The sequence below is a fragment of the Neovison vison genome, chromosome 7 (genome assembly GCF_020171115.1).
Source record: "Neovison vison isolate M4711 chromosome 7, ASM_NN_V1, whole genome shotgun sequence".
In the NCBI taxonomy this organism is placed as follows: domain Eukaryota; kingdom Metazoa; phylum Chordata; class Mammalia; order Carnivora; family Mustelidae; genus Neogale; species Neogale vison.
The window spans coordinates 206747438-206771249 of NC_058097.1; the positions used below are offsets into that span (position 1 = coordinate 206747438).

General features: G+C 48.6%; 1 protein-coding gene across 13 annotated transcripts in view; it reads right to left on the reverse strand.

The window, feature by feature from the left end:
* The window catches only part of PPP6R3 (protein phosphatase 6 regulatory subunit 3), a 141962-nt gene that overhangs the window by 67157 nt on the left and 50993 nt on the right, over positions 1 to 23812 (reverse strand). For all 13 annotated transcript variants that reach the window (XM_044260033.1, XM_044260043.1, XM_044260038.1 and 10 more), the window contains exons 3-4: positions 7652 to 7884; positions 3088 to 3274 (exon numbers count right to left, since the gene is read on the reverse strand). In XM_044260033.1, the coding sequence (XP_044115968.1) occupies positions 3088 to 3274; positions 7652 to 7878 (414 nt within the window). In that variant the 5' untranslated portion in view covers positions 7879 to 7884. The remainder of the gene's footprint in view (positions 1 to 3087; positions 3275 to 7651; positions 7885 to 23812) is intronic.

The following is a 23812-nucleotide window of genomic DNA, read 5'->3' on the forward strand; positions in this document are numbered from 1 at the left end:
TCAGAAAATAAGGATAAATAATTTAATGCCCCAGAGAGAGCCCAAGAACATATCATTCAGCAGCTTATGGACATAAAGCAAGTCCCTCAGACTGCACTAAAATGCAGAGTAAATACTCAAAATCCTAATCAGCCCCTAGCAAGTAGGAAAAAACAATTCAAAAACAAGTGTTTTTAAGTCCGTCCTGGCGGCCAGCTCAGCTGCTACACAACATCACGTGTGGCCCGACGTCAGCTGCTTGCTGACGAGATGGGCACCAGGAGGGTGAGCGTGGAGGAGACGGGCAGCTACACAGGGACCCGAGATGTTACCACTGCCACCTGGGTCTCTCTTCTCTGCAAGAAGAGGCAGAGAGTTCTGTCCTGCACACCCCTGTGGGCCTTCTGCCCATCTGCACCCAGTATCTCTTCAAATGTCACGGAAGCAATGTGGCCAGTGTGGCAGCAGCTAAGTCTCAGAGAACCCCCTCGATGCCCTCGAGGAGGGGCTGCCCCACTCGGCGTGCCAGATAGGGAAACCAAGGCACAGGCCAGTGAAGTGTCTTGCCAGAGCCCAACGGTGGCTGGGCTGAAGTTTCAACTTAGATCGGTGTGCCACAAAAGCCACAAATCCTGCCGTCATCCCAGGGATGAAGTCTATGAGCCAGAGATGACAACAATCGCTTCACGCCCCCCGGCGCAAACAGAGGAGCACCTGTGCCCTGCCGCTCCTTTGAACAGGGAGCTAAAATGTGGCAACATAAGCCTTCGAGAAGTGAGACACAATTAATCCATCACAACTGAGTCACACAGTAGTTGTTACAAGCACAGCAGAGGAGAAAAGAGGAAAAAGCCAGATGTGACCAAGATACCGTGTGGTTCTGTGGCGAAAGCACCAGCTCAGGAGGCCAAAGGCACGAACTGCGCCCAGGGCCGCGGACAGCACCGCAAGGACAGCGAGGGGTCCCCGACGGAGGATGACGCCGCAGAGATGCTACCGCTCCTGACACCGGAGGAACCCCGCGGCTGGCGGTCCTGGCCTGTGAGCTGAACGACTGCGTCAGGGGAACCAGGCCGGGCCCCCGGTGTCCTCGGTCCCCGCAGCCACACACGGCCCCGCTCACATCTCACGGGACGGAAACCATTTCCGCCCTTAGTCCTCCAACCGAGAAAGGCGCTAGAAGAGCGACGGTGACCGCACCCTCTCCTTCTCCTTCCGAGAGCCCTAAGCCAAGAAGCACGCGGAGCCGCCGAGTGACAGGCCCCCCTCTGAGCCCTGCATCGGCAGACGCCAGCGCCCGGGCGCGACACGTGGGACCCACAAGGGCAGCGCCAACCCTCAGAGTCCCAGGAGGCTTCGAGTGTTCTCGCTTGTATCAAAGGTACAGTGAGAACCAGAGCCCCTGAATTTGGGCTCCCCTAGCACGGAGCGAAGAGAAGAACCACGATGCCGGCGAAGGCCCGTGTCCGTCACAGCTGCAGCCACCTGAAAGGACCAGGACTCGGGCTGGGGACGGCGTGCAAAATCCGCCAGGACGCTCAGCAGCCCCATCCGTTCTCGCCAGAAGGCAGAAGAGGGAAAGACAGCCTGTATGACAGGAATCGGGATTCGGGGGTTACCCTCTAAGAAAAACGAACCTCAATTCCAATACATCTCGGGGCATCATCCCGCCTAATTAAGAACATGAAAGTACAATCTTGTCTAAAATAAAACACGCATCCACTCTGCCTTGGCAAAGGACGGGCATGCTGGGCCTAAAATAGATCCATGCCTCCATGTCGGCTGACAGCAAAGGATGGGTCACGGAGCCTGTTTCCCATCAGGGAGGAGCCGGCCCGGCCAGTACAACCAACCGCAGCCCTGGAATCACACCCTGGCGCGTCTATGCGCGCCTGAGCGTCAGAGGCTCTTGCTGTTCCTCGGGTGCCTGCTTCCAGGAGTGGAGCAGAATCTCCCCATAAGCACGCCCTTCTTCACACCAGTGTGCACTAGAGCCGTGACTCTCAAGTCTCAGTGTGCATCAGAGTCATCTAGAAGACTTACTGGAACTCCCAGATGGCCTGGGCGCCCCCCTCAGACAGTCTGACTCATGAGGTGTGAGGTGAGGCTTGCATTTCTGTCAGATTCTCAGGTGGTTCTCACGCTGCTGGTCACGAAACCGTGCTCTGAGAACCACTACACATACGGCAGATCCTTGGAAAATCAATTTCCCAAGTGCGTCTGAACTGTTCAGGAACAAAACACATGTGAGGGGTAGAGGGGGAGACGGGGAGGAGAGAGAGGGGACAGTTCCCTCTACAGTGAAGTAGGGTTTTCTGCCCAGCACTAGTGGAGAGGAAAGGCAGTCTAAACAGAGACATCTCGAGGCACCGGGGTGGCTCAGCCGGTTGAGCGTCTGACTCTGGCTCTGGTCATGATCTCAGGGTCAGTGGGATCGAGCCCTACTTGGGCTCTGTGCTCAGCAGGGCGTCTGCCTCTCCCTCTGCCCCTCCCCCGGCTCATGCGCTCAAGCGCTCGCTCGCTCTCTCTCTCCCTCGCTCGCTCTCTCTCTCCCTCGCTCGCTCCCTAAAATAAATAAAACCTGAAAATAATAATAATAAAATAAACAGAGACATCTCAAGCTAAACACTTAAGATTCTGAGTGGAATCAAAACAAAATCGTCATCATTTGTATAATCAATTACATTTACAGAAAAGCTTTTTGATTTACAGCCTCATTTGCGTTGTGCTCATCATCACTGGAAAGAAAAACAAAACAAAACAAAACAACTGTCGCTTCCCCAGTCACTACAACGCCGCTCGCATCTTCGGCCACTCCGTATGAGGCATGGCGCTGCCTTCGCCAGCGGACAGCCCACGCGCTCGTGCCTGCAGTTATGGTCAAGAGAGGAGACCCAAGTACACTGCTGTGCTGGGCCGTGAGGCGATCCAAAGAGAACACATCAAGCTAGAGCATGGTCGTGGATGTGGAGGGCAGTGTTAAGTCCGTGTATTTAAGTACACTCCGCTGCAGAACCTGGACTGAAGGACACTCAGAACACAATTACAGGGGATCGTCTCAGGAGGACAATCAGCCCTACTACTTACCTTCTGGAAAACGGTATTTACCTGTTCTGGTTTTCTGCTGATAAGAATACTGAGCACCTTGCTGAAGAAGCTGGCAAGTAGCGGGTTCAAGGGGGAGTCGTTTAGGAGGAAGCTATATAACCTCACGAGCAGGGACTCGTCTTCCCCCAGCCTATCGTTCATCTGGGAGACATCGGAAGTGAGCAACTCACAAGATATATTTGGGTACCTAGAAGAACAGGACACTCATGTCATCATCCACGTTAACAGTTCCATTACATAAAGTAGAACACAAATCAGAAATGTTTCCTAAAATTTTGTGAAAAATAACAAAATCACCTCTGGGAATTAGAAAATCATTTCAATCCTTTCTGTCCAACCTCTAGATTAAAGTGAATTTTCTACTGTATCTAAAAACTTACTTCTAAAGCAAGCTTGTACAGGATACACTTTCCCTAACAAAACTAGGGCACACCCAGGGCTCGGGAGCACGGGGAGGCGGCACCTCGGCAGGGCACGGGACCCCTCTGGCCACAGCCGTCAGCAGCAGGGCTTGCAACACAACCAGCGCCTACAGGACAAGGGTGGGGGACGCCGGTTTCTAGGAAACTGCACCACGCACGGCACTCTGTAAGTACTCAAGACACACTCTGGTTCCAAGACCCGCCACCTCTGTCTTCACAAGGCTGCGAGTTTTGGAGGGCCTGGACTGCACCTTAAGACAATCACTGCTGTGACGTAGGGAAGCGGAGAACAAGACATCAGCCTGCGTCACCGAGGAGGAGAGCGGCGCGCGAAGCACCAGCTCGGCACGCCGGCCTTCCTGGGTCTCCCAGAGATCCGCCCGGCGTCAGGTCTCACGGCGGCGGACACGGAGCTCTCCCGCAGCGCGCACAGCCCTGGGAACAGCTGCAGCCCTGAAGGCGTGCTTGCCGCTGACCAGCAGAGCACTCTCTCTGACATCAGACAGCGAATCCGCCGCCTCTGCTCACTCCTCTGGCCACCTCTTCTCTTCTGTTTTCAACAGCAACAAGTGCAGACTCCAAGGCCGGTCCCCACGATGCTCTCCGCCACCCCCAAGTTCACGTCTCTGCTCTTAACTCCTCCCTGTCAAGCAGCCAGGATCCAGGACCAACTAGTCATCTGCAGTGGCAAGTCAAGGCTGGCCGGACAGGGACGTGACAAAACAGCGACAAGTTGCTATGGGACAGGCGAGGACTGTTGCCTGGAACCCAGACAATAGCCCTCGAGGCATCCAAGACAAACACGGGCAGCCTGCCGTGAGGCCCCTGGCTCAAGAGGCCACCGGCCACAAACCAGAAGGCCACAGCCACCGAGGGGGTCTGCTGTGAGGTCGGAAGATGGAGCAGTACCAGAAGGTCCCCACGTGAACCTCGGTAGGGAGGAAGCGAACGGAAAAGAACGAACAGATCTGGCAGGTGTATGGGCACGAAGAACACATTATCAAATAGCTTTCTTCTGAGGCTCAAATTCAAGTCCGTCTTTCTTTCTTTATGGAACACGTGGGCTCGAGGAGGCTGTAACACAGAGGCGCCACGATGCCAGCGGCGGGCTAACGCAGCAGCTGCAGGTATGGCTTCCGGGCGGCCACCACCTAGGTCCAGACTGTCTCTTCCACTTACAAGCCACATCACCTTGAGCAAGTTACTTAACCTCCCTGGCCTCCGTTTCCAAGTCTGTAAAATTAACACAGTAGCCTTTACCTCATGGGGAAGGATAATACAAAATACTGAGAAGGAGGCCTGAGAGGAAGGAAAGCTCGCTGTTTTCATTCCTCTTTATTTTCCACTTCATAAAACTTCCAAGATGCTGGTTTGGGGGCTGGGGGGTGCACTGTCTCAACTGCCCCATCTGAAACTGCTGGCAAATAAAGCGCCGGTAAACCACGTTGCGTACGGTATCGTCTCCAAATCCTGACACACAAGGTCCGGAACAGGACATGGGCATTTAGAACATCTTTTTCACGGATTTTTCAGGTATTTTTCCAGTGACTGAGACACATGATCTAGATAATGAAGCACGCATATGGGGCCTGGGTACTATACGTAGGGCTCAAAGTCCCGGTTCCGAACAGGCTGGCATTCCTCTCTCCTTAAACTTAAAGAAGCTTCTAACACACCCAGAGACCCCCTCCCCATTTCACTCTGCCTCTCCGCCTCCCCCGCTGCATGCTCTGCCCTCGCCTCCTTTGTGGTGACAACCTAGAAGCAATCAGAAGAGACTGCCCCCACAACGTGCATCTAGCGCCTCCCTCCTCCCTCCCCACAGAGCCCACTGCTCCAAAAGCCGCCCTCCACCGTCCTTTGGATCAACGGCTTCCCACCTGCTCTGGCACAGCACATCCCCAGAAGGCCCTCCCTCTGGCCGGCAGCTCCCGCCACACTGCATGGCTCTCGGCAGCACACAAACGTGCCGCCAGTTGTCCCACCAGGGATAAAAACGCCACTGCACCTCTCCCGACAAGAATCTGCCTGCAGCACCCACTTTCTCTCTCTGCTGCTTTTCCGGGAGACTCTAGAAAGAACGGTCTCTGCTCAGTGGCCAGTTCTTCCTCAGAGTCATTCCAGCCAGGCTCTCGCCTCCAGCACTCCAGAGAACTACAGTGACAGGCCACATGCCTGTCAAGAGCGCCCCCGACCTGCCTGTCTCGGCTTTCGGGGCGGCAGTCCCCTGCAGTCCCTCTATAGGAACCTCAACCCAACCAACAACATCTTAGCTTTAGGATTGACTATACTACAAGGACCTATTCTCAAAGTTCCGTTAGTTCAAATTTCTGCTGAATTATTTAGAACTGAGATATCTGTCATTAAGATTAAAAAGGTGAGTGCAAAATGACAAATGTTTAATACCTTGTTTATGATCACTTAGGACAGTGATGAGTTCAGCCCACGTGTAACTAATATAAAGTTATGAGACACAAAACACAGCAATCACTCTATGCCCAGACTAGAAGCACTCGTCTAAATTTCCTGAGGTGATCACAGATCAATCTCAGCCCCGGAAAGCTTTCAGATCCCACCTGCTAGCACCCTCTGTGGATCCGGCCGTGAAGCGCGTATCTCACGCCCAGTGGGGGTCTCCAACCTGGCCAGAAGTGCAGCAGAGCTCATCTGCCCAGCGCAAGTCACGGACCCTCAAAATGGGGCCACCCACAAGCTGTGTGTCCAGGGAGGCCCGCCTGCTCTCGCAGCCTCAAAGGGAGCGCAAAAATAGCGCGGGCCAAGGCAATACTACAAAAGACATGACCACTTTTTGGTGAAATAAGCACCATCCCTAAGGTGTGGTGTGCCTATTCTTCTTAAAGAGGTATTAGCTTCACTCAGCCGCTGAGAAAACCAATCCTGGAAGGGTAACCCCTTTGGCTCAAATTCTCTAAGAGGGGACTGTGACCCCTCTGCAGGTGGGCTGGACACAGAGTCCACAGCATCCCGGCTCCTAACAGGATAAGCCCCGCGACAAGCCACACCCACACGTCCTGGGTCACTGGGAAGGGAATCCCAGAACAGCCCAGTGTCGGTCTTCTGGGGCATGGGAGTATGCTGGTCTCCCCGCAGCCGCATTCCTTTCCTCCTCTGTTTTAGGGCACTTTTGAGTGGAGGCTGTCGCTAATGCTCGCTGTCCATCTTAATGGCCAGCAGAGAACACAACCTCGCCTATCTGAAAGCCCAAGCTACCAGTAGCCTGAAAGCATTAGTAAGTTTTAGTTCCCTGACAGCAAAATTCTCCCCATAAAGAAAGAAAAAGAGATCTGAAAAAAGGAAGAGACTGGGGGAGAAAGGGCAAAGAAAAATCTACCAAAAGCTTTAATTCTTCCTATTCCATTAAGTTTATTTAATGCTTAGTATTAATGACTTTCTGTTCCTGCATCTCTCCCATTTTCTGAGGAGGAGGGAAAGAGCCCAACGCAGAGGGGAGACGGTCCGTTGAACCCGCAGTACCTGACACGCGTGTCGAGTGCTCACGACGGGTTTCCAACCATGGCCGGTCCGAGGGTCGTAAGAGACGGTGATGAAGCCCCCTAACCACCTGCCCCCCCCCCCAGCCCCGCACTACTGCTCAGCGGTAAGCAGGAGAAACTAGTGAGGAGGACATAAACCCTCTATGGTGACCCAAAATGCTAGCCGCTTAAATTTACCTCCACTGACGTTCACCAAGACCCACTCCCTTATCTTAACAAAAGCCCGAATTTCTTGTAGCAGTGACGGTCTTCATAACCCTGGCTCTGGCTTAGATTTGCCAGGTGATCTGGGGCAGGAACATCATCTCTATCTTCCTATTTGCAAAGGAGAGAAAATACTTACTTGAATCGTCTTACTATTTTTAGAAACTTCATCACTGTTTATAAAGCACTTTGCCCTTCCATAAAGCCTTCTAACTGCAATTTAGAACGCTCATTTTAAAAACCCTGTGATTTCACTGGACTCGGTTCTAGAAGGGATTAAATGCTGCACTGAGTCTGTCACTCGGGACCATCTTAACACTCTACACGGTCTACAACAGCCCTGGGAACTGCCGGATGACAAGTGTAATATTCTACCCCCACTTCACTTCACCCCACCCTAAAGAGAAGATTGAATTTTCTTACTTGTATCTGATCTTTTCATCCATGTCTTGAGGTGGTTCTTCTATAATGAATGAGACTAAATCTTCGAGACATTCTGCTTTTAACAGAAACTCTATAAGTTTGCGGTTCTGAGCTTTACATTCCTGTAAAACATCTTCCTCATCCATTAATTCCTTCAGGGTTACATCTTCTCTTTCTAGAAGTGTGTCTATGTGGGATGATGAATGAAGATCAAATTTCCAAAACATGCTGGTCTAAACAAAATGCAGAGAGTATTTCAAATAAAATTTCACATATTAATTTTTCAAATTTCAGTTGAGTTTTACAATCTAAAATGCCAACTTGAGTCATTTAAGTAAAATAAGTATCATACTGAATCTATAAAATACTTTCTAAATAAGTAAAATCAGCAGGATTTTTCTGTCTCAGAAAATAGTTTTATTGATTAAAAAAAAATTCTGACTTAAATGCTTAAACTTGGGATGATTTTAACCTAAAAAATTAACCCATCCACACTTTGTTAAGAATTTATCACTGGCAGGGGCGCCTGGGTGGCTCAGTCGGAGAAGTGTCTGACTCTTGATCTCCGCTCAGGTCTTGATCTCATGGTCATGAGTTTGAGCCCCATACTTTAAAAAAAAAAAAAAAAAAAAAGAATTTAACGCTGAAAAAGCAAGAAAGTAAACCCTTTCCTACAGCTGAAGAACACATTCTTACACATAAGTGATATCTTGAAGCAACAAATGACAAGCACTGTGACCTAAGTACCTAGTATTCGTCAGAATACTTAAGAATTAAATAAATCACCACCACAAACTAGCACTTTCAGCCACTAAGAGCACTTTCACAGGTGAAAGTCTGAAAGCCATAAAATGATAAAATCTGTGCCATTCTTAAAAAAGAAACTAAACTAAAACTCCATTGTTGACAAATGAGGGAAGCCAGCATCCTCAGTTGTCAGGAGAACCACTGGACAGTAAGGGGCCACGTACACACTCTTCCTCCCTCTCCCTCCCACCCTTCCTCAGCAGTAAGAACAGGAAGTTTGCTTTCTTCAAGTTACAGAGTTAAGAGGGTCCTGACCGGTCACAACAAGAAACAGGAAGCACAGGAGTCACGACGTCATCTGCAGCTGCCATGACAAGACACGCTCAAACGCCACTTCGGAGCAGCACAGGGCAAGGCGACAGCATCAAACAGAAGTCCTGAGGAGGGACAGGACTACTCACAAGTCACTCCTGTCAGCCACAGCCGTGTACTGCCGAACGCCAACTCAGGGTCTGTAACACACATTCTCACTTCATGTAACGCCCAAACCCACGGGTCACCGGCAGCCCTACTGTCCCCGCAGCAGACTGGCTCCTGGTACCATCACCACCAAAACACGTGTGAGAACCTACACACGTCCAGGTGAAATGCTGTGTTGGGAGAGTCTAGGTAGAAGGAAGGAAGCTGCACAAGTCATCACCTATGGAGAGCATACATACATTTTGAGAAATACTCATTTTTGCTAAATCAACCATACTAGGAGATCAGGTATGAATATACCCTGATTTAGTATTTTCATGAACATCTGTTCAAACATTTTTTTTAAAAAATTGGAGATTGTGGAGGGCAAACTTTATGTGTAGAGCCAGTCACACTGACGGATCCAGGAACAGAAGACAGATGCGTGCCACGGCAGGTGACTCAAGGTCATGCAGAAGTGTATGCACTTCCCGTGACTTCACTACCGCATACACAATCACAGAGTTTAAGATATAAGCCAAGTTTTAAGGGATCTTAAAAAAAAAAGAGGAGGACCCCTTAAGGGAAAAAGTTTCAGGTAAGATTATGAAATGTGGTGTTATAAAAGTTGTCCCTGCTCCAAAAAAAGAAGGAAAAAAAAAACAAAAACAAAAACTTCAAGTGTTTCAAAAGACACACAAGGCAACATGCTCACATCAAGTCCGCAGCGACAGGAAGACACAGTAAGCAGTGAGCAGCTGCTGCGACAGCTCACCTAACCCAGAGCGGCAGTGCCGCACTCCAGGGGAACCTGCGCACGGACGGGCTTGCCACAAAGCTCGGCAAATGACACGAGTACACAGCACAGCCACCTCTCTCCTCGTAATGATCAGGCCATTCATTATGTACCAAAAACATCAGAGAACACGCTAAAAAAGCAGGGTCACAGGTCCTCGCACGGTCCGCAACCGCCCACATGCGAGGTCTTCACCTTCAAGACCAGGAGCAGGCGGAGAGCTCCCTGGGAGCATAACACTTTGGTTAGTGAAGGACAAACACAAGTTCAAACATAAGAGCAACCTACTCCCACTTCTGAGGCAATTACCAAGGCCAGAAGAGCAGGGGTGGTGTATTCCTCACAAGAATGCAACTTTAGGCAAGAAGATGGTGGAAATAAAACCATAAATGCTTTTTTGGTTTTCAGATTGCGGAAAATGGCCAACAAACGAAAGAGACATTATTATGCCATTTTAACCTCATCAAACAGGGAGGGGAAAAAAGGCACAAAGCTAGCAAAGGTAACTCCAAAGGAGGAAAGAAAGCAGCTTTCCAGAGTGACACTGTCAGCACAGCCTCCAATGCTTCCGCTGGAGCAACGTGGCTCATTTATCTGGGAGTTTAAATCTGCAAACCCTAAAAGCAGCACGGTCTACCCCTCTGCCTCCTCCTTGCTACCGAAGCGTATGAGGACGCAGACAGCTGTGTTCACGCACAGACACAGGCCACATCTGGACTCCACGCGCATACTGGTCTGCACAGTTAGTAAGGGGAGATGTGGGCACCGGGCAGGGAGTGGAGCTCCAGTGCAGCTCGAGGAGCAAAAGTTCCTTAGAGAACCCCAAAACCTCATCGTCCATGTCTGCACACCTTGTCTTCAAGGTCAATCATGGAAATTTTGACCCTGGGATGTCTACAAATTGACAGAAGAGTTCCTTTTACTTATTTTTTTTTTAATTTTTAAAAAGATTTTATTTATCCATCAGAGAAAGAGAGACAGAGAGCAGAAGCAGGGGGAGCGGCAGAGGGAGATGCAGGCTCCTCATTGAGCAAGGAGCCTGGTGTGGCACTGGATCCTAGGACCCTGGGATCATGACCTGAGCCGAATGCACACACTTAACCGACTGAGCCACACAAGATGTCCCGATCGCACTTACTTTGAATACTGCAGCAAAGTCACTGCCTGCAAAGCTGCAAAGGCTGTATTCAAATACTTTCCCATGCTCCACTGACATCTGGTCAGACTGTGCTTATTCTGGCCTGTAAATCAAATTTCTGATCATCTAACGGAACAGTCTCTCCACCTGAATTCAGAAAACTGGACACAGTTAATAATTCAGCCTGAAGCATTTTTTAAAAAATAGTCACCAAAAAAGCAGTACACTTTTTTTAAGGGCACCTGGGTGGCGCAGTTGGTTACATGTCTCTTGGATCAGGTCATGATCTCAGGAATCTGAGATCCAGCTGGGCGTCCCGGTTCTGCTCAGCGCCAGTTGACTTGTCCCTCTCCTCATCCCCCACCCATGCTGCACCCTCCCACTGCACCCACGTGTACGCTCTCTAAAATAAATAAATTTTTAATAAATAAATAACGTGGTATGCCTTTTTGGGGCACCTGAGTGGCTCAGTTGTTGAGTGGCTGTCTCTTGATTTAGTCTCAGGTCATGACCTTGGGGTCCTAGGATTGAGCCCCCCTTCCAGCATCAGGCTCCATGCTCAGCTGGGAGTCTGCTTCTCTCTTTCTCCCTATGCTCCCCCAACTCACGTGCACACACTCTTTCTAAAATCAATAAATACATCCTAAAACATAAAGTAGTATGCCTTTTTTATTTTTGTAATCCCATAGAGAAAGGCAAAGTATAATGAAAAACACTAAGAAATCAATTACACAAAAGCCAAGTTGAATATCAAGCCCTTAACAATAAACAAGATAAACACTCACATCCATCAAGTGGAAACTACAACTGCCCACAAACTAGATAAATCCTCAATTACAGATCAGAATATAATCACATCAATGTAGTACAATTAAAAACTGACTCCCCGAATTTCAACCTTATAAAAGTAACTCATTAAATACCGGATTTATAAGAAGACTGATAATTAGCCATGATGATGTAAGAGCAGGAGTCGCAAACTGCAGCCCACAGACCAGATCCCGCCTGCAGCCTGCACACTAAGAATGGTTTAGATATTTTTAAAGGGTTGTTTTAGGAAGAGAGAAGAGAAGAATGTGTGACAGAGACCGAATGTGGCCCGCAGAGCCTGAAATATTTACTACCTGGTCCTTTACAGAAGCTGAGTGTCCCTGCCCTGGCTCAGAGGGATCAGGTTTCCACTGACTCTAACTTTCTTCCCTCCCCGCTATCTCTGAGACGACATGGGTGTCCACCCAGCACCTTTGCAGCCCACCCGGTAGGGTGCGGTCACAGGGTGCTGGCCCAGATATCTACAGACCCATTCTCCTTTCCCTAGGAGCTCACACAGACCACGCTCCCAACTTCTTGGGCAAGTAGGTACTGCCACATGACGATGTCTTCCCCAGTATGCCATAAACCATAAAAACCTCCATGCACTCTCCTCTGCATGTGGCTGGATGTCCAAGACAAAAAAGGCTCTAAGGGATGGCAGAGCCAAAAAATGGAAGGTGCTTCCACATCCCCAAATCACCACCGGGAAGCAAGCTGCCAGCCGGCCTCAGGGCCTGCTGTGTTACGATGAGCCGCCACGTAGCTGGTCTGTGCGCTCCGGCAGTTTGCAGCATGTCCTACCGGACCAGCCGGCTCCTCTGAACCCCAAGCCCGTGACTTCCTGTTTTATTATACTTATTTAAGCACGAGGGCAGGAATTTTTCAGCAACTATTTAAAAATGCCTAAGTCCTTTCATTTTTCACCATCCTGAATTAGAATAACATTTTTAAAAATCAGAACACTTTGAAATACGCATTTCCACTGCATTTTCTTTAAACTGGGTACGTTACAAACTTAAAAATAAAATAAAACCACAGTAGACTCCTTAAGCAAACACGTATTTTATCTTTTGGCCAAAAAGCAAACTGACCGGAAATGAACAGCACCAGAATATTAGTTACCCTAGCTTCTACTCCTAACCTTTGAAGTAAACAAGCTAGGTATGAACTAACAGTTACAAAGTTCAACCAGGGCCCTGTGGTAAAATGGAGTCCTTTAAAATACACAAGATACTCAGAAAAACTGAAAGGGGCCAGCACTTCAACCACTAGTTTTTACTTAATATAAATACACTGTGAAGTTCATACCCTAGCTATACCTCAATAGGATTTAGGGATAAAAAGGCATAGAATTTCTTACAGTAAACCAAATCACCAGCTTTTCTATTAACAAGACCAAGAGGGAAATGGTAAATAAACCCAAACCACCTTTCTCCAAAATCCCTGAGTTGTTTTGTTTCTTTGGGTTTGGGGTTTTGTTTGTTGCTGTTGTTGTAGATTTTTACTTATCTATTTGAATCTTTTTCTTTTCTTTTTCTTTTTAAGATTTTATTTACTTGACACAGAGAGCACAAGCAGCGGGAGCAGCAGGCAGGGGGAGAGGGAGAAAGAGACTCCCCAGTGAGCAGAGAGCCCGACAGGGACTTGATCCCAGGACCCCGGAATCATGACCCCAGCCAAAGGCAGAAACTCAACGGACTGAGCCACCCAGGAGTTCCAACTTAATTAAGAGAGAGTGAGTGAGCGAGCAAGTTGGCACTCACATGCACAGTGGGGTGGGAGAGAGAGTCTTAAGTAGACTCCGCACTGAGCGTAGACCCTGACGTGGGCTTGATCTCACGACCCTGAGATCCAGACCTGAGCCAAAACCGAGAGTCAGATGCCCAACCGACTGAGGCACCCAGGCGCCCCCTCAGAGTTGTTTTGTAAATTGGATTAAGTGGCTTGCAAGCAGGGTTTTCTCTAAAAGAGCTGAAGGTCAGGCTGGTGGGTCACTGGGGAGTGACCTGTCAGCTTGCCACAGAAGGCCTCCACTGTGCTCTGCACGCCCCAGAACTCAAGACACAGGTGAAAAGGACCATCCAACATGCACGAAACAGGACCAAAGGATCCATAAACCTATTTAGTTCAGACCTGCCATTTAATTAACAGTCAGAATTCTAAGATTACTGAAATACCTTCCTTCTTGGAAGCAAAATCTGGGCCATGGTACCTTTAACTCAAAGCAGTGAGGCAGTAACACTGTTTCTGGGGGAAACAGTGCCATCCTATCTGTGACACAGGAACTAGTACAGTCAGGCGGTTAAATTCTCTGTAAAGGTATGAGAACATCAGACCCTCCGGATGAATTTTCCAGGGTGCCGCCAATACAGAATATTCAAAAAGGTCCCAAATGTGGTACATACGTACACCACCTACAACCACTTGTTTTCACCAAATAAACATCACTTCCTCCCCAACCCTGTGAGGACTGTTAAGCATCTACACAGACCCGGATCCCCATGCTGGCTCCACTACTGGCTGGCCCTGAAGCCTTGCGAAAGGGACTTTACCTTCCTTAATCTCAGTATCCTCACCAAGCAAAGTGGTCGTGAGTCGTCGCTGAGAAAGGCCTGGCACGGGAGCTGAACCACACAGGTACCCCGACAACAGGAAGTGCCCGTTTGTGCAACAAGCATGCCCCCCACACAAGCGTGCAATGTTTAAACCAGTGCCCCCACCAAACGTTCACAGGCACAGGGAGCACATAGGGTCTCGTGAAAAAAAAGTCACAGCTTCAGACATAGTAAACTCGGGATCAGGCCCGAGATTCTTGTCTCTAGCAAGTCCCCAGACACTGCTGTTCCTGCTGCCCTGGGTTTAAACTGTTGCTGATCAGGTGCAACAAATTGCAATAAGCACATTCAAACTAATTACACAGCCATGAGACACAGAGAAAAGCGTATGATGCAAATATGTGACTATGTTATTTATTTCAGAAACTCCCTATGGACAAGCTGATACGACAGGGTTTTCTTTGGACATGACAGATGTAGAATGCAACATACTGTATCACTTTCTAACAGGAGCCCAGAAAGAATGATAGGACAAATGCAGTGGAAGATAAACCAGCAGCTCCCTGAGGGAAGATGCTGCTGATCGCCTGCCTACAAATGACAGAAGCAAGCTGAGGGAACGACAAGGAAGAGCGTTAATGAATTTAAAACTCAAACTCTTCTATTCCTAAGAACTGTGCTTGAAGTTAGCAATGTTCTCTCCCACAAGAAGCTGTACTCCCTGAAACCTCCACCGCACACTACTGTTCACCGTGGAACATCTGGATGCAGGGCTGGCTGGGCCCAAGGCAAAACATTCAAAGATTCAAAAGAAGATTCCAAGATTATTAAGAATTTCTGAGCTTATGAGGAACAGCTGGGCATGAAAGCAAACACTTCTGATCCTGGGGCCCTGAGACCACATGGGCGGCACATGCATGAAGACGGCCTGTCCACGCCATGTCATCACCGACCCCGCTGGAACAGCCAAGATCCCATGTCCTAAGTGAGTATCCGCTAATGTCAACTCCTCCTGTTTCACAGCTGCAGTCCCTCCAACATGCGGAGTACAAGCCACAACGGGAGAAGGAGCAGCTGCTTATGTCCAAAACAACACAAAAGGGAAGACTTAATCTCTACACTAAATGCTATAGATTTTTAATATTTTTTCTAATTACGTATGCGATGAAGGGAATATCCGTAATAGGTTTCTCATGATCTCAAACAAAGGTGTACAAGCACGTACCGTCAGAGTTCAGAACCCTGTGCCCTGGGGTGCACTCCTCCCCAGGCCCCTGGCTCCCGGCTGCCGGAACAGAGCGGGCGCCACCTACCGGCTCGCCTGGCCCTGCCCGACAGAAACAGCACCGCACGCACCGCATGCGCCGCGATGAGAGCCATGGGAAGGTTTCCATGTTCTAGCAGCCACATCAAAAAAGTAAAGGAAATGCTACATTAATGTTAATAGTGTACTTTATTTAACCTCACACATCCAAACATTATTATTTCATTTCAACATGTAATTCTTCTGGTACGAAGTCTTCAAAATCAGGGTGTATCTTACTCTTGTAGCTCATCTCCACTGGGACCAGCCACACTCTATGCACAAGAGTCATACGGGGCCAGCGACTGCTGTCCTGGGCAAGAGAGTTCTACTTATGGATTACTACAATTATGATTCAGAGTTTCTCTCCTGGTACTAAAATAACCACCCTCTCCCCCAATCTCCCTCCACAGCCAAAGTCAACAGTGAACCACCTTTTCCACACAGGGCTAGTGTGGGGTTGGTGAGGAGAGATTATGGGCCAAGTTTTTCCTTTCTTCTAATGTAAACATACATGAGAAATCATGTTTATTTTTACACATATAAAGCAATTTATATAGTCTTCAACTTAAAAAAGTAGGTCACAAGAAAACTAGAACTGCTTTTTGGGCTCTAATATCCAGAAATATTTGTAGGAATTAAAAGGGCTCGAATCAGGAGGGACATAGGCAGCTCACTCTGGTTTCAATACACACCCCCAAATTGTAAAATAGGGGCAGGTCTCTGGGAATTTCATTTTCTAAACTAACTCAAAAATACTACAGGGGCACCTGAGTGGCTCAGTCGGATGGGCGTCTAACTTGCTTTTAAGCTCTCATAGGCCATGGGGCTGAACCTCACACTGGGCTCTGCGCTCAGCCAGGAGTCTACTTGAAGATTCCCTCTCCCCCCACTTTGCCCATCCCCCTCTCTAAAATGAATAAAAATGAATTTTTAAAAATGCCTAGAACACTCAAATACGTTGGGAAACCATGTTTCATCAATGTAAAAAAAAAAAAAAAAAAAAAGACACTAGACTCCCCATCATCTTGGAGTAAACTGAACCTTCATGGTCCCCATTTAGATTGAAAACAACTTACTTATTCCAGAAGCAGCAGGCATAGTTACTTCAGCCTCTGGTCAAGTTTACAAGCAAGCCGGGAACAGGACGTACTGGACAAATCGAGCTGCTGAAAGGCGGCGCACACTGGCTCACGTCCTCCCGCCAGCATCCAGATACCTGGAATATCAGGACACCCTGGGCCTGGATGCAGGTATTCGGGGAACTCGGCTGGGCAGCATCTGACAAGACCCAAAGGGGGAAGTGCTGGGCTCGGAGGGTGGGGGGCTGCTCGCTGGGCACACCGGAAGGCGCCTGCCACAAGAAGGGGACAGGGACAAAGCATCGATACTGGGAGCGCGCAGTGCCACTGTGAAGGGAGGGCACTTCCGCACTGTTCGCTAACATAAACCTCCTCCTCTCAGCAGAGCTGAACGCCGACGCAGATGTTCTAACTCTTCCACGAAGAGGCAGAGACTCGGAACACAAAGAGTAACAGAGGGACTCTGAGGGCAGCTCTGGCTCAGCACCACGGGAGAAGATGACAGAGGACGGGCAAGTCCACCAGTAGCTGCTTCCGCATTTCCTACTGATGCCCTCCTCCAGCCCCTCCCAAAGGCTGGACTAATTAAATCAAAGATCACAGTGCCTATTAGAGATACACATTTCTCTAGCGGAAAGGCAACTCTGAGCCACTTTCATTGTATTTGCTTTGTAACTTTGTAAAGAAGCACTGTAACCGCTTCTTCCAAAGAATATGTCAAAGGCAATCACATTTCCACCACCCAGATATTCCAGAATCATTTTTACTTTGTAATTCTTTGATATGTCAGATTTTCTTTGAGAGTAATAAATAAAGGAGTCAATTCCATTTATTATGTGTTATATTAACCAGCAGGTACTCTGAATGCTACGATAAACGATCCCTACCCCTTGAAAATGACAATAAAACGGAGAAAAGAAAAGAAAACAACGAAGAGAAAAGAACAAGAAGAAGAAAAGGAGAATGAAAGGTATCGACTCCAAGCCTATTCCGTAGGAAGGGAGCTCCAGAGAGGGGAGCCCGACAAGAAAGACTTCCTTATACACAAGGCCCTGAAGACAGGGAGGGTTCAGTAGGTGATGCTACAGCAAAAAGTGATCCGGGTCAGCAGACGTAGGTCTGCAAGCACAGAGAACAGGAGAGAGGTTTCCAGGAGCTTCAGGAAATTCATGGCAGGGGGAAGGCCCTGGTAACAGGAAGAGCCGTTCAGAAGGCGCAAGGATAAGCTTAGGCATCAAGACCTGGTCTCGAAGGGCCCTGCAGGGATACAGCAGAGCAGCACGGGCTCACTGCAGAAGCAGAGACAGAACCAGTGGGTCTTAACGGAGATGAACATACTTTAAAAAATCTACAGTAATGGTGAAGCAACATATTTTAATAACATATGGAAAGAAACAATTCTGGGCAGAAGCAGAGAAAGGCGACACAGGAGATGACATTTAAGCATGGCAGGTCATCTTCAACAGAGGCTGGACTCCTAGAAAGGCCAAGGGAGGGAGAGGTCTGACCTGCTCCGGGTATAACCAAGTGTTTGGGTGTAACTGAAATATGGGGCCAGGGGCTCAAGACAAAGAAAGGGCTAATAAGCAGAAGGTCAGCGCGTATTGCGCATACAGAATGTCTGCAATGCAACGGACCAGAGAGAGAGAGAAGTCTAAAAAGGGAGTAACCCATCCAGAAGCCTGTTTGAGAACGCACAGAAAGTGGGGAGCCCTGCACAGCCTCCACTCTGAAAATCACGGTACCCCGAGAGCTTTCCCACTAAACTACCGCTCCTCCCACAGCACCAACCACAGTTCTGTCTCTTCAAAGCCCAACTTTCATTTTTCTTCAGTCTTGGCTATACTATGTGGTATCAGATGACAAAAATTTATGGCTTGCCTCTGGCATTCTGAGCTGCCTAGGACATACACAAGCCTCAGAAAGCAAACACCACCACACTGGAGCTGACTCCGAACCCAGCACTCAGATGCTAAGGGCTGGGAGCAAGCTGCAATCTGATCACCAGGTCCCCTTTGCATAAAAAAAAGCCAACTGCCCGGGCAGTTTAACAGTGGGTTAAAGCCTCTGCCTTCAGCTCAGGTCATGATCCCAGGGTCCTGGGATCGAGCCCTGCATCAGGCTCTCTGCTTGGCAGGGACCCTGCTTCCTTCTCTCTCTGCCTGCCTCTCTGCCTACTTGTGATCTCTGTTAAACAAATAAAATAAAATCTCAAAAAAAAAACCCTGCCAACCTGGGAAAACCCAGTCTTACTTCTGTCTCCTGGTCCACATTAAAGCAAGTACCGTGCACCTATACACACGGTCATCACGAAAACACAAATGTGTAGGATTTCTATACATAATTTCCGCAATTTCAAAAACTTCAGTCCAGTATATGTAAAGCATAATATTTTACTATGAACAAGTTTTGTGGGTCTTTTCAAAGTGAGACTGAGGGGCTGGGGAGAAAAAAGACAAGTAATGAGGGGGAGACAATGGTAACCAAGTTCTTCCCAGAAGCCTTGTTAGAGATCAAAGGAATAAAGGCAAGGAAAACCCAGCTGCATCCAGGTTGTGTGTGTGTGTGCCTAAGAAAGAGAGGAATAGGGATGGGGGAGAGAGTGCACACACAAACAAGCCAAAGTCACATGAGAGAATTCTTATGGGATCTAAGAGTGGATTTTCCATCTCGAGCCCCAGGATTCTCTGACTCTCTGAAGCCAGACAGAAGAGTCAGCAAATCCGAGTCAAACATTAGAGAGCAGCAAGGGGTGGTTGCTCCCTTCCCCGATGCTGCCCTCCAACTTCTGGGGAAGCCTAAGAACATTAAAAGGAGGACCAGTAAGTTCACTCAGCACCAGTCAGACTGCTGTGTCAAAATTAAGTGCAACTGGCAGAAAACCAGAGGCACTGACAGGGTGCACGGAAGAGTCACAGCTTTTCATGCCCAACACTGGGTATGGGAGCAACAAGAAGACGAAGCACATGCAGCCCAGCGGCTTCCAGAAGTTCCTAGTCCACAAGGTCAACGAGCTGGAAGCGCTGCTGACACGCACCCAGCCTCACCGCACAGAGACTGCTCACGACGTCCCCTCCGGGACCACAGAGCCGCTGTACGAGCAGCAGCCCGGCTGGCCCTCAGAGTCACTTGTCCCAGTGCCAGGCTGCGCAGCGAAGAAAAGAACGGGCAGCTCCGTTCAAGCTGCATTTGTGTTCATAAAACCATAAAACTACAGAAAACAAACAAAGGGACAAAGAGGGGCAGCAGTGAGCTCGCTGGGCACAGAATAGCAGTGGCCATGTGACCATGTGACCGCGTGACCATGCTGAGGAGAGCCATGGCCGACTGCGGCCTGAGCCCGAACGAGCTGCTACAGCACAGAGAGCAGCAGGTCCAGAGATGCAGGCAACTGTAGTAAGCGCCACATGAAGTCCTGTTACGGTGGGACCAATAAGCAAAGCCACCTCAGAATAAAGTCCGAGATGAATCCGGTCTAGGACCTCGGGAGAGCTAATCCTGCTGCAGCCGTCTGGGGCAGATGCCCCTTTGCCAGGCACTGCCACATCTTGCTCTGGGGACGAAGAGACCGCCAGCCACACGGCTCCTAAAGAGATGACCAGGCAAAAGTCCTCGTCACTTGGGGGATAAAATAACCAGCTTTGCTTGTTTGGAAGCTCTTCTGTAATATCACCAAACATAAAATGAGAGCCAGTGAGTGAAAAACACAGATGATGTGCGAGCCGGAGAAGCACGAACTCATTAAAGATCAAGCTAAAGGTTACGGCCATGTACACTCGAAGCCCTGAGGCAAGAGGAACTCTGGCCAAAGTCTGGATGACCCTGCCCGAGAGGACCCATGCAGGAAAGGAAGGCGATACTAAGTGGTGGCCGTGCTGCGTCATAAATCTCTTCTCAAGTCCATCTGATAGAAAACGCATGGCTTTATCTGGGCTGACATGGAGCCTCAACAGGAAAATGGAAGGATGACACAACCTTCCAGATGTTTACTGGATAAACATAATTCTCCACTCCTCTGGCAACTCTAGCAAGACAGCAATAAAGGACAAAGAAAAAGAAGAATGCCAACAAATGTACAAAAAGAGAGAAAACAGAGAAATAATTCAGAAAGTCCAACATCCAAGTTACATAACATATCACAATCCACAACCACCGGCCTCATCAAAAATACCCTTTTTGCCTCCGAGTGTACAGAACAGGACTCTGACCTGCTAGGACCTCCACATCCTATCACAGTGAATGGTGGAGCAGACCTTCACGGCACGGTGTGAAATTCCACAGTATCAGAGATAAAAGACATTATATTTTATCTCAACTTTTCTTGTGAGAAAAAATACTCAAATAAGGACTGAAAATCAGAATGGTCTCAGCTTCCTCAACAGCAATTCTAGAAAAGAGCATTTTCAGACATGGAAGATTGGAAAGATTTATTCACACTTTCTCAAAAAGATACCAGAACACGGGCCGCACTGAGGCACGGCAGTAAGCGGGCAGGGGCGCCTGGGTGGCTCAGTCAGTTGAGCGTGTGACTCTTGATCTCACGGGGTCAAGCCCATGTTGATAGTAGAAAGTACTCAAAAATAAAATCTTAAAATCTTTAAAAAAAAAAAAAGGGCATGGCAATAGGCCATGATAGGAAGACATGGAACACATGGAACCAGGGATCCCACACACCGAGAAGCAGAGCCAACTGTCAGAAGAAAAGCTGGGGGTGGGGGGCAGGGGACACTGGCCATTACAGAGAAAGTCCAGAGGAATCCGCCCAGAGGGAGGCATGCCTGACGCAGAGGGCTCTGAAAACGATGTGTCCACACAGGAGATCTATGCGCCAGACACACATGACCACGCAGAGAAGAATTTTACTAATTAAGTCAGAGACCTAGGGAATAATTCACCAAAATACCCATACTTCTACACTGATTTTAACTATGCTGGAAGATAGAGGAAGGAAAGAAGCTAATCCTTCACCTTCACTGTTAGGTGAGCCAGATTAGGAACAGCTAGCTGCAGGAATGCAAGCCATACATAAAGTGTTTGCAGGAAACAAACATGAGAGAACACTAGGCCCCTAGTAAGTAACTGAAGGATGAGGACGAGAAAGGGTAAGAAAGATGCAGATGACTGTTATTTTTTGCTGGAAACCTCGTGGTGCTGTTGGGCTTTTGCCACCACGCACCTGCATACACTGTGCACCCAAGCGCGGGAAGACACTGCGCGGAAGGAAAGCAAACAAGAGTGCGGAGGACGATCCCTGGCACACTTGGTAAGGCTCAGTCTGAAATCAAGATACCATGAAAGATGAGCTAACCTGACCGTCACGCAGAACGACGGGCAACAGCTACGTATACGTAAGAGTCTGTGTGCAAAAAAGCAGCAAACAAAGAAAAAAAAAGAAGCCAACCAAGCAGCCGGCAGCAAATATCACGATGGTACCTCTTCCCCCTTAGGTTCCTTTTCTCGCCCTCTTCTTTCTACCACCAGCATGTGAGCCAACTCCAGAGCCCTGGGACACCCAGGGAACAGGAATGAAGTTGCCAAATCTGGTCTGCCACCCATTTTTATCCAGCCCCTGAATAAAGACTGATCTTCCTATTTTTAACTGGGGGGGGGGGGTGTCAGAAGAACGGTATTCCATGACTTGTGGAAATTCTTTGAATTTCACAAAGTTTTCCTCCAACCTAGCCACACCATACATTTACATCCAGTCCTTGGCGGCTGTCACACGACGAAGGCAGAGTTGGGGGTGAGAGACCACATGCGACACACCCATCACTCCGCACCGCTGCTCCACCAGACGCCTTCCAGATCACAGTGACACCCTCAGAACTCCATGGTGCCTTGAGGGCCACTGCTGCACTGCGACATTTTATTATCATCCTCACATCCCCAACATGTCAAAACAAGAAAAGAACCACTGGACTTGGACTGCTGGGCCTGTCAGAAACGTGGGGTGGGGATTCCCGTGTCACGGAATCAGACGACACATCTGCCGTGCAGGCGCAAGGAGCAGGGCCAGGGCAGGGAGCCCCCTTGCACACACCGCCACCCGCACCCCGTGGTGGCCACAGCACGTCCCCACATAAACACCCAAACATCTTCACTGGAGTAGCTCTTAACAGGACAACTTCACAGAAACAGAAGGTGAAGATGAAACTTCAAGCGAAGCTGGTCTCCCAGTGGCCTGACAGCCCTCCCAGTGGCCTGACAGCCAAGCGGCGGGGCAGCCAGGAACAGTTTTCCTTTGAGTTTGTGCGCCCGATACAGCCCCACTGAGGAGTCTGAAGTGGCGACAGAGGAGGCTTCATGCACAGCCCGCATGACAGAGCCACAGGTCGAGCGTTGCAAGCGAAGCAGAGGGAAGACAACGTCGCTACAGCGTGCAGACGAGCCTGCTGTGACGGGCGACAGCTGACAGTGGGAAAACTATGCGGAGAGCAAAAAAACGGCTTAATCGGACAAATTTACAAAACTTGTGAAAATGTACTGTTTAAAGCTTATAGTTCTTTGTATTTTCATCAACAGCTCCTTCGAGAGGTTTTTTAAATTTCCTCACCTGTTACTGAACCGGTAACGTCGACAGTGAACTTCATTTACTCTGGCAGACTCTATCACCTGCAAGCTGTGTAATGGCTTCTCGAGGGTTCATGTTTTTTGCAACTTTTTGAGCCCAGGGCCAAGACTGAAATTTTGTTGAATAAGCAGACCAACGCTCAACCGCTATCACTAAATGCTGAGTGGCTCTGGAAATTGGCCTTGGCTGACATCTTGATGTTTCTTGGTGAATTCAACCTAAAACTGCACGGCTGACCAGCACTGATCTGCCAAAACCTTCTGCTGTGGTGAGGTCATTTCAGTACTGACTTTGTTAGGATCATAAATTCAAGCTGCTTCATATACTTCCCACGCTGTCAGAACTTCAAATGGAAGTGACATCTCTGTCCCCATACAGATTTGCGGTGGTGACATTTTCTGAGCTCAAACTACAGTTAAAAAGCATTTTTCAGAACTTAATGCAAATGTAAAGGATCCTATTCCAAAATTCATACAGCTATACAAATGAGGATTTTCCTAACCGTTCTCCAAAAGTAATTAACCTACGATGTAACAACCTGCTAAAAGGCAAACAGCAAGAGGAGAATCTAAAAGAATTCTATAAATGCCTTCCAAGTGATGAATATACATGCTTGGAGACTGATACCAGAATGTGGGAGCACCTATTTGTGTAAAAAGACATTTTCAAAGATGAAATATGTAAAATCGCATTATAG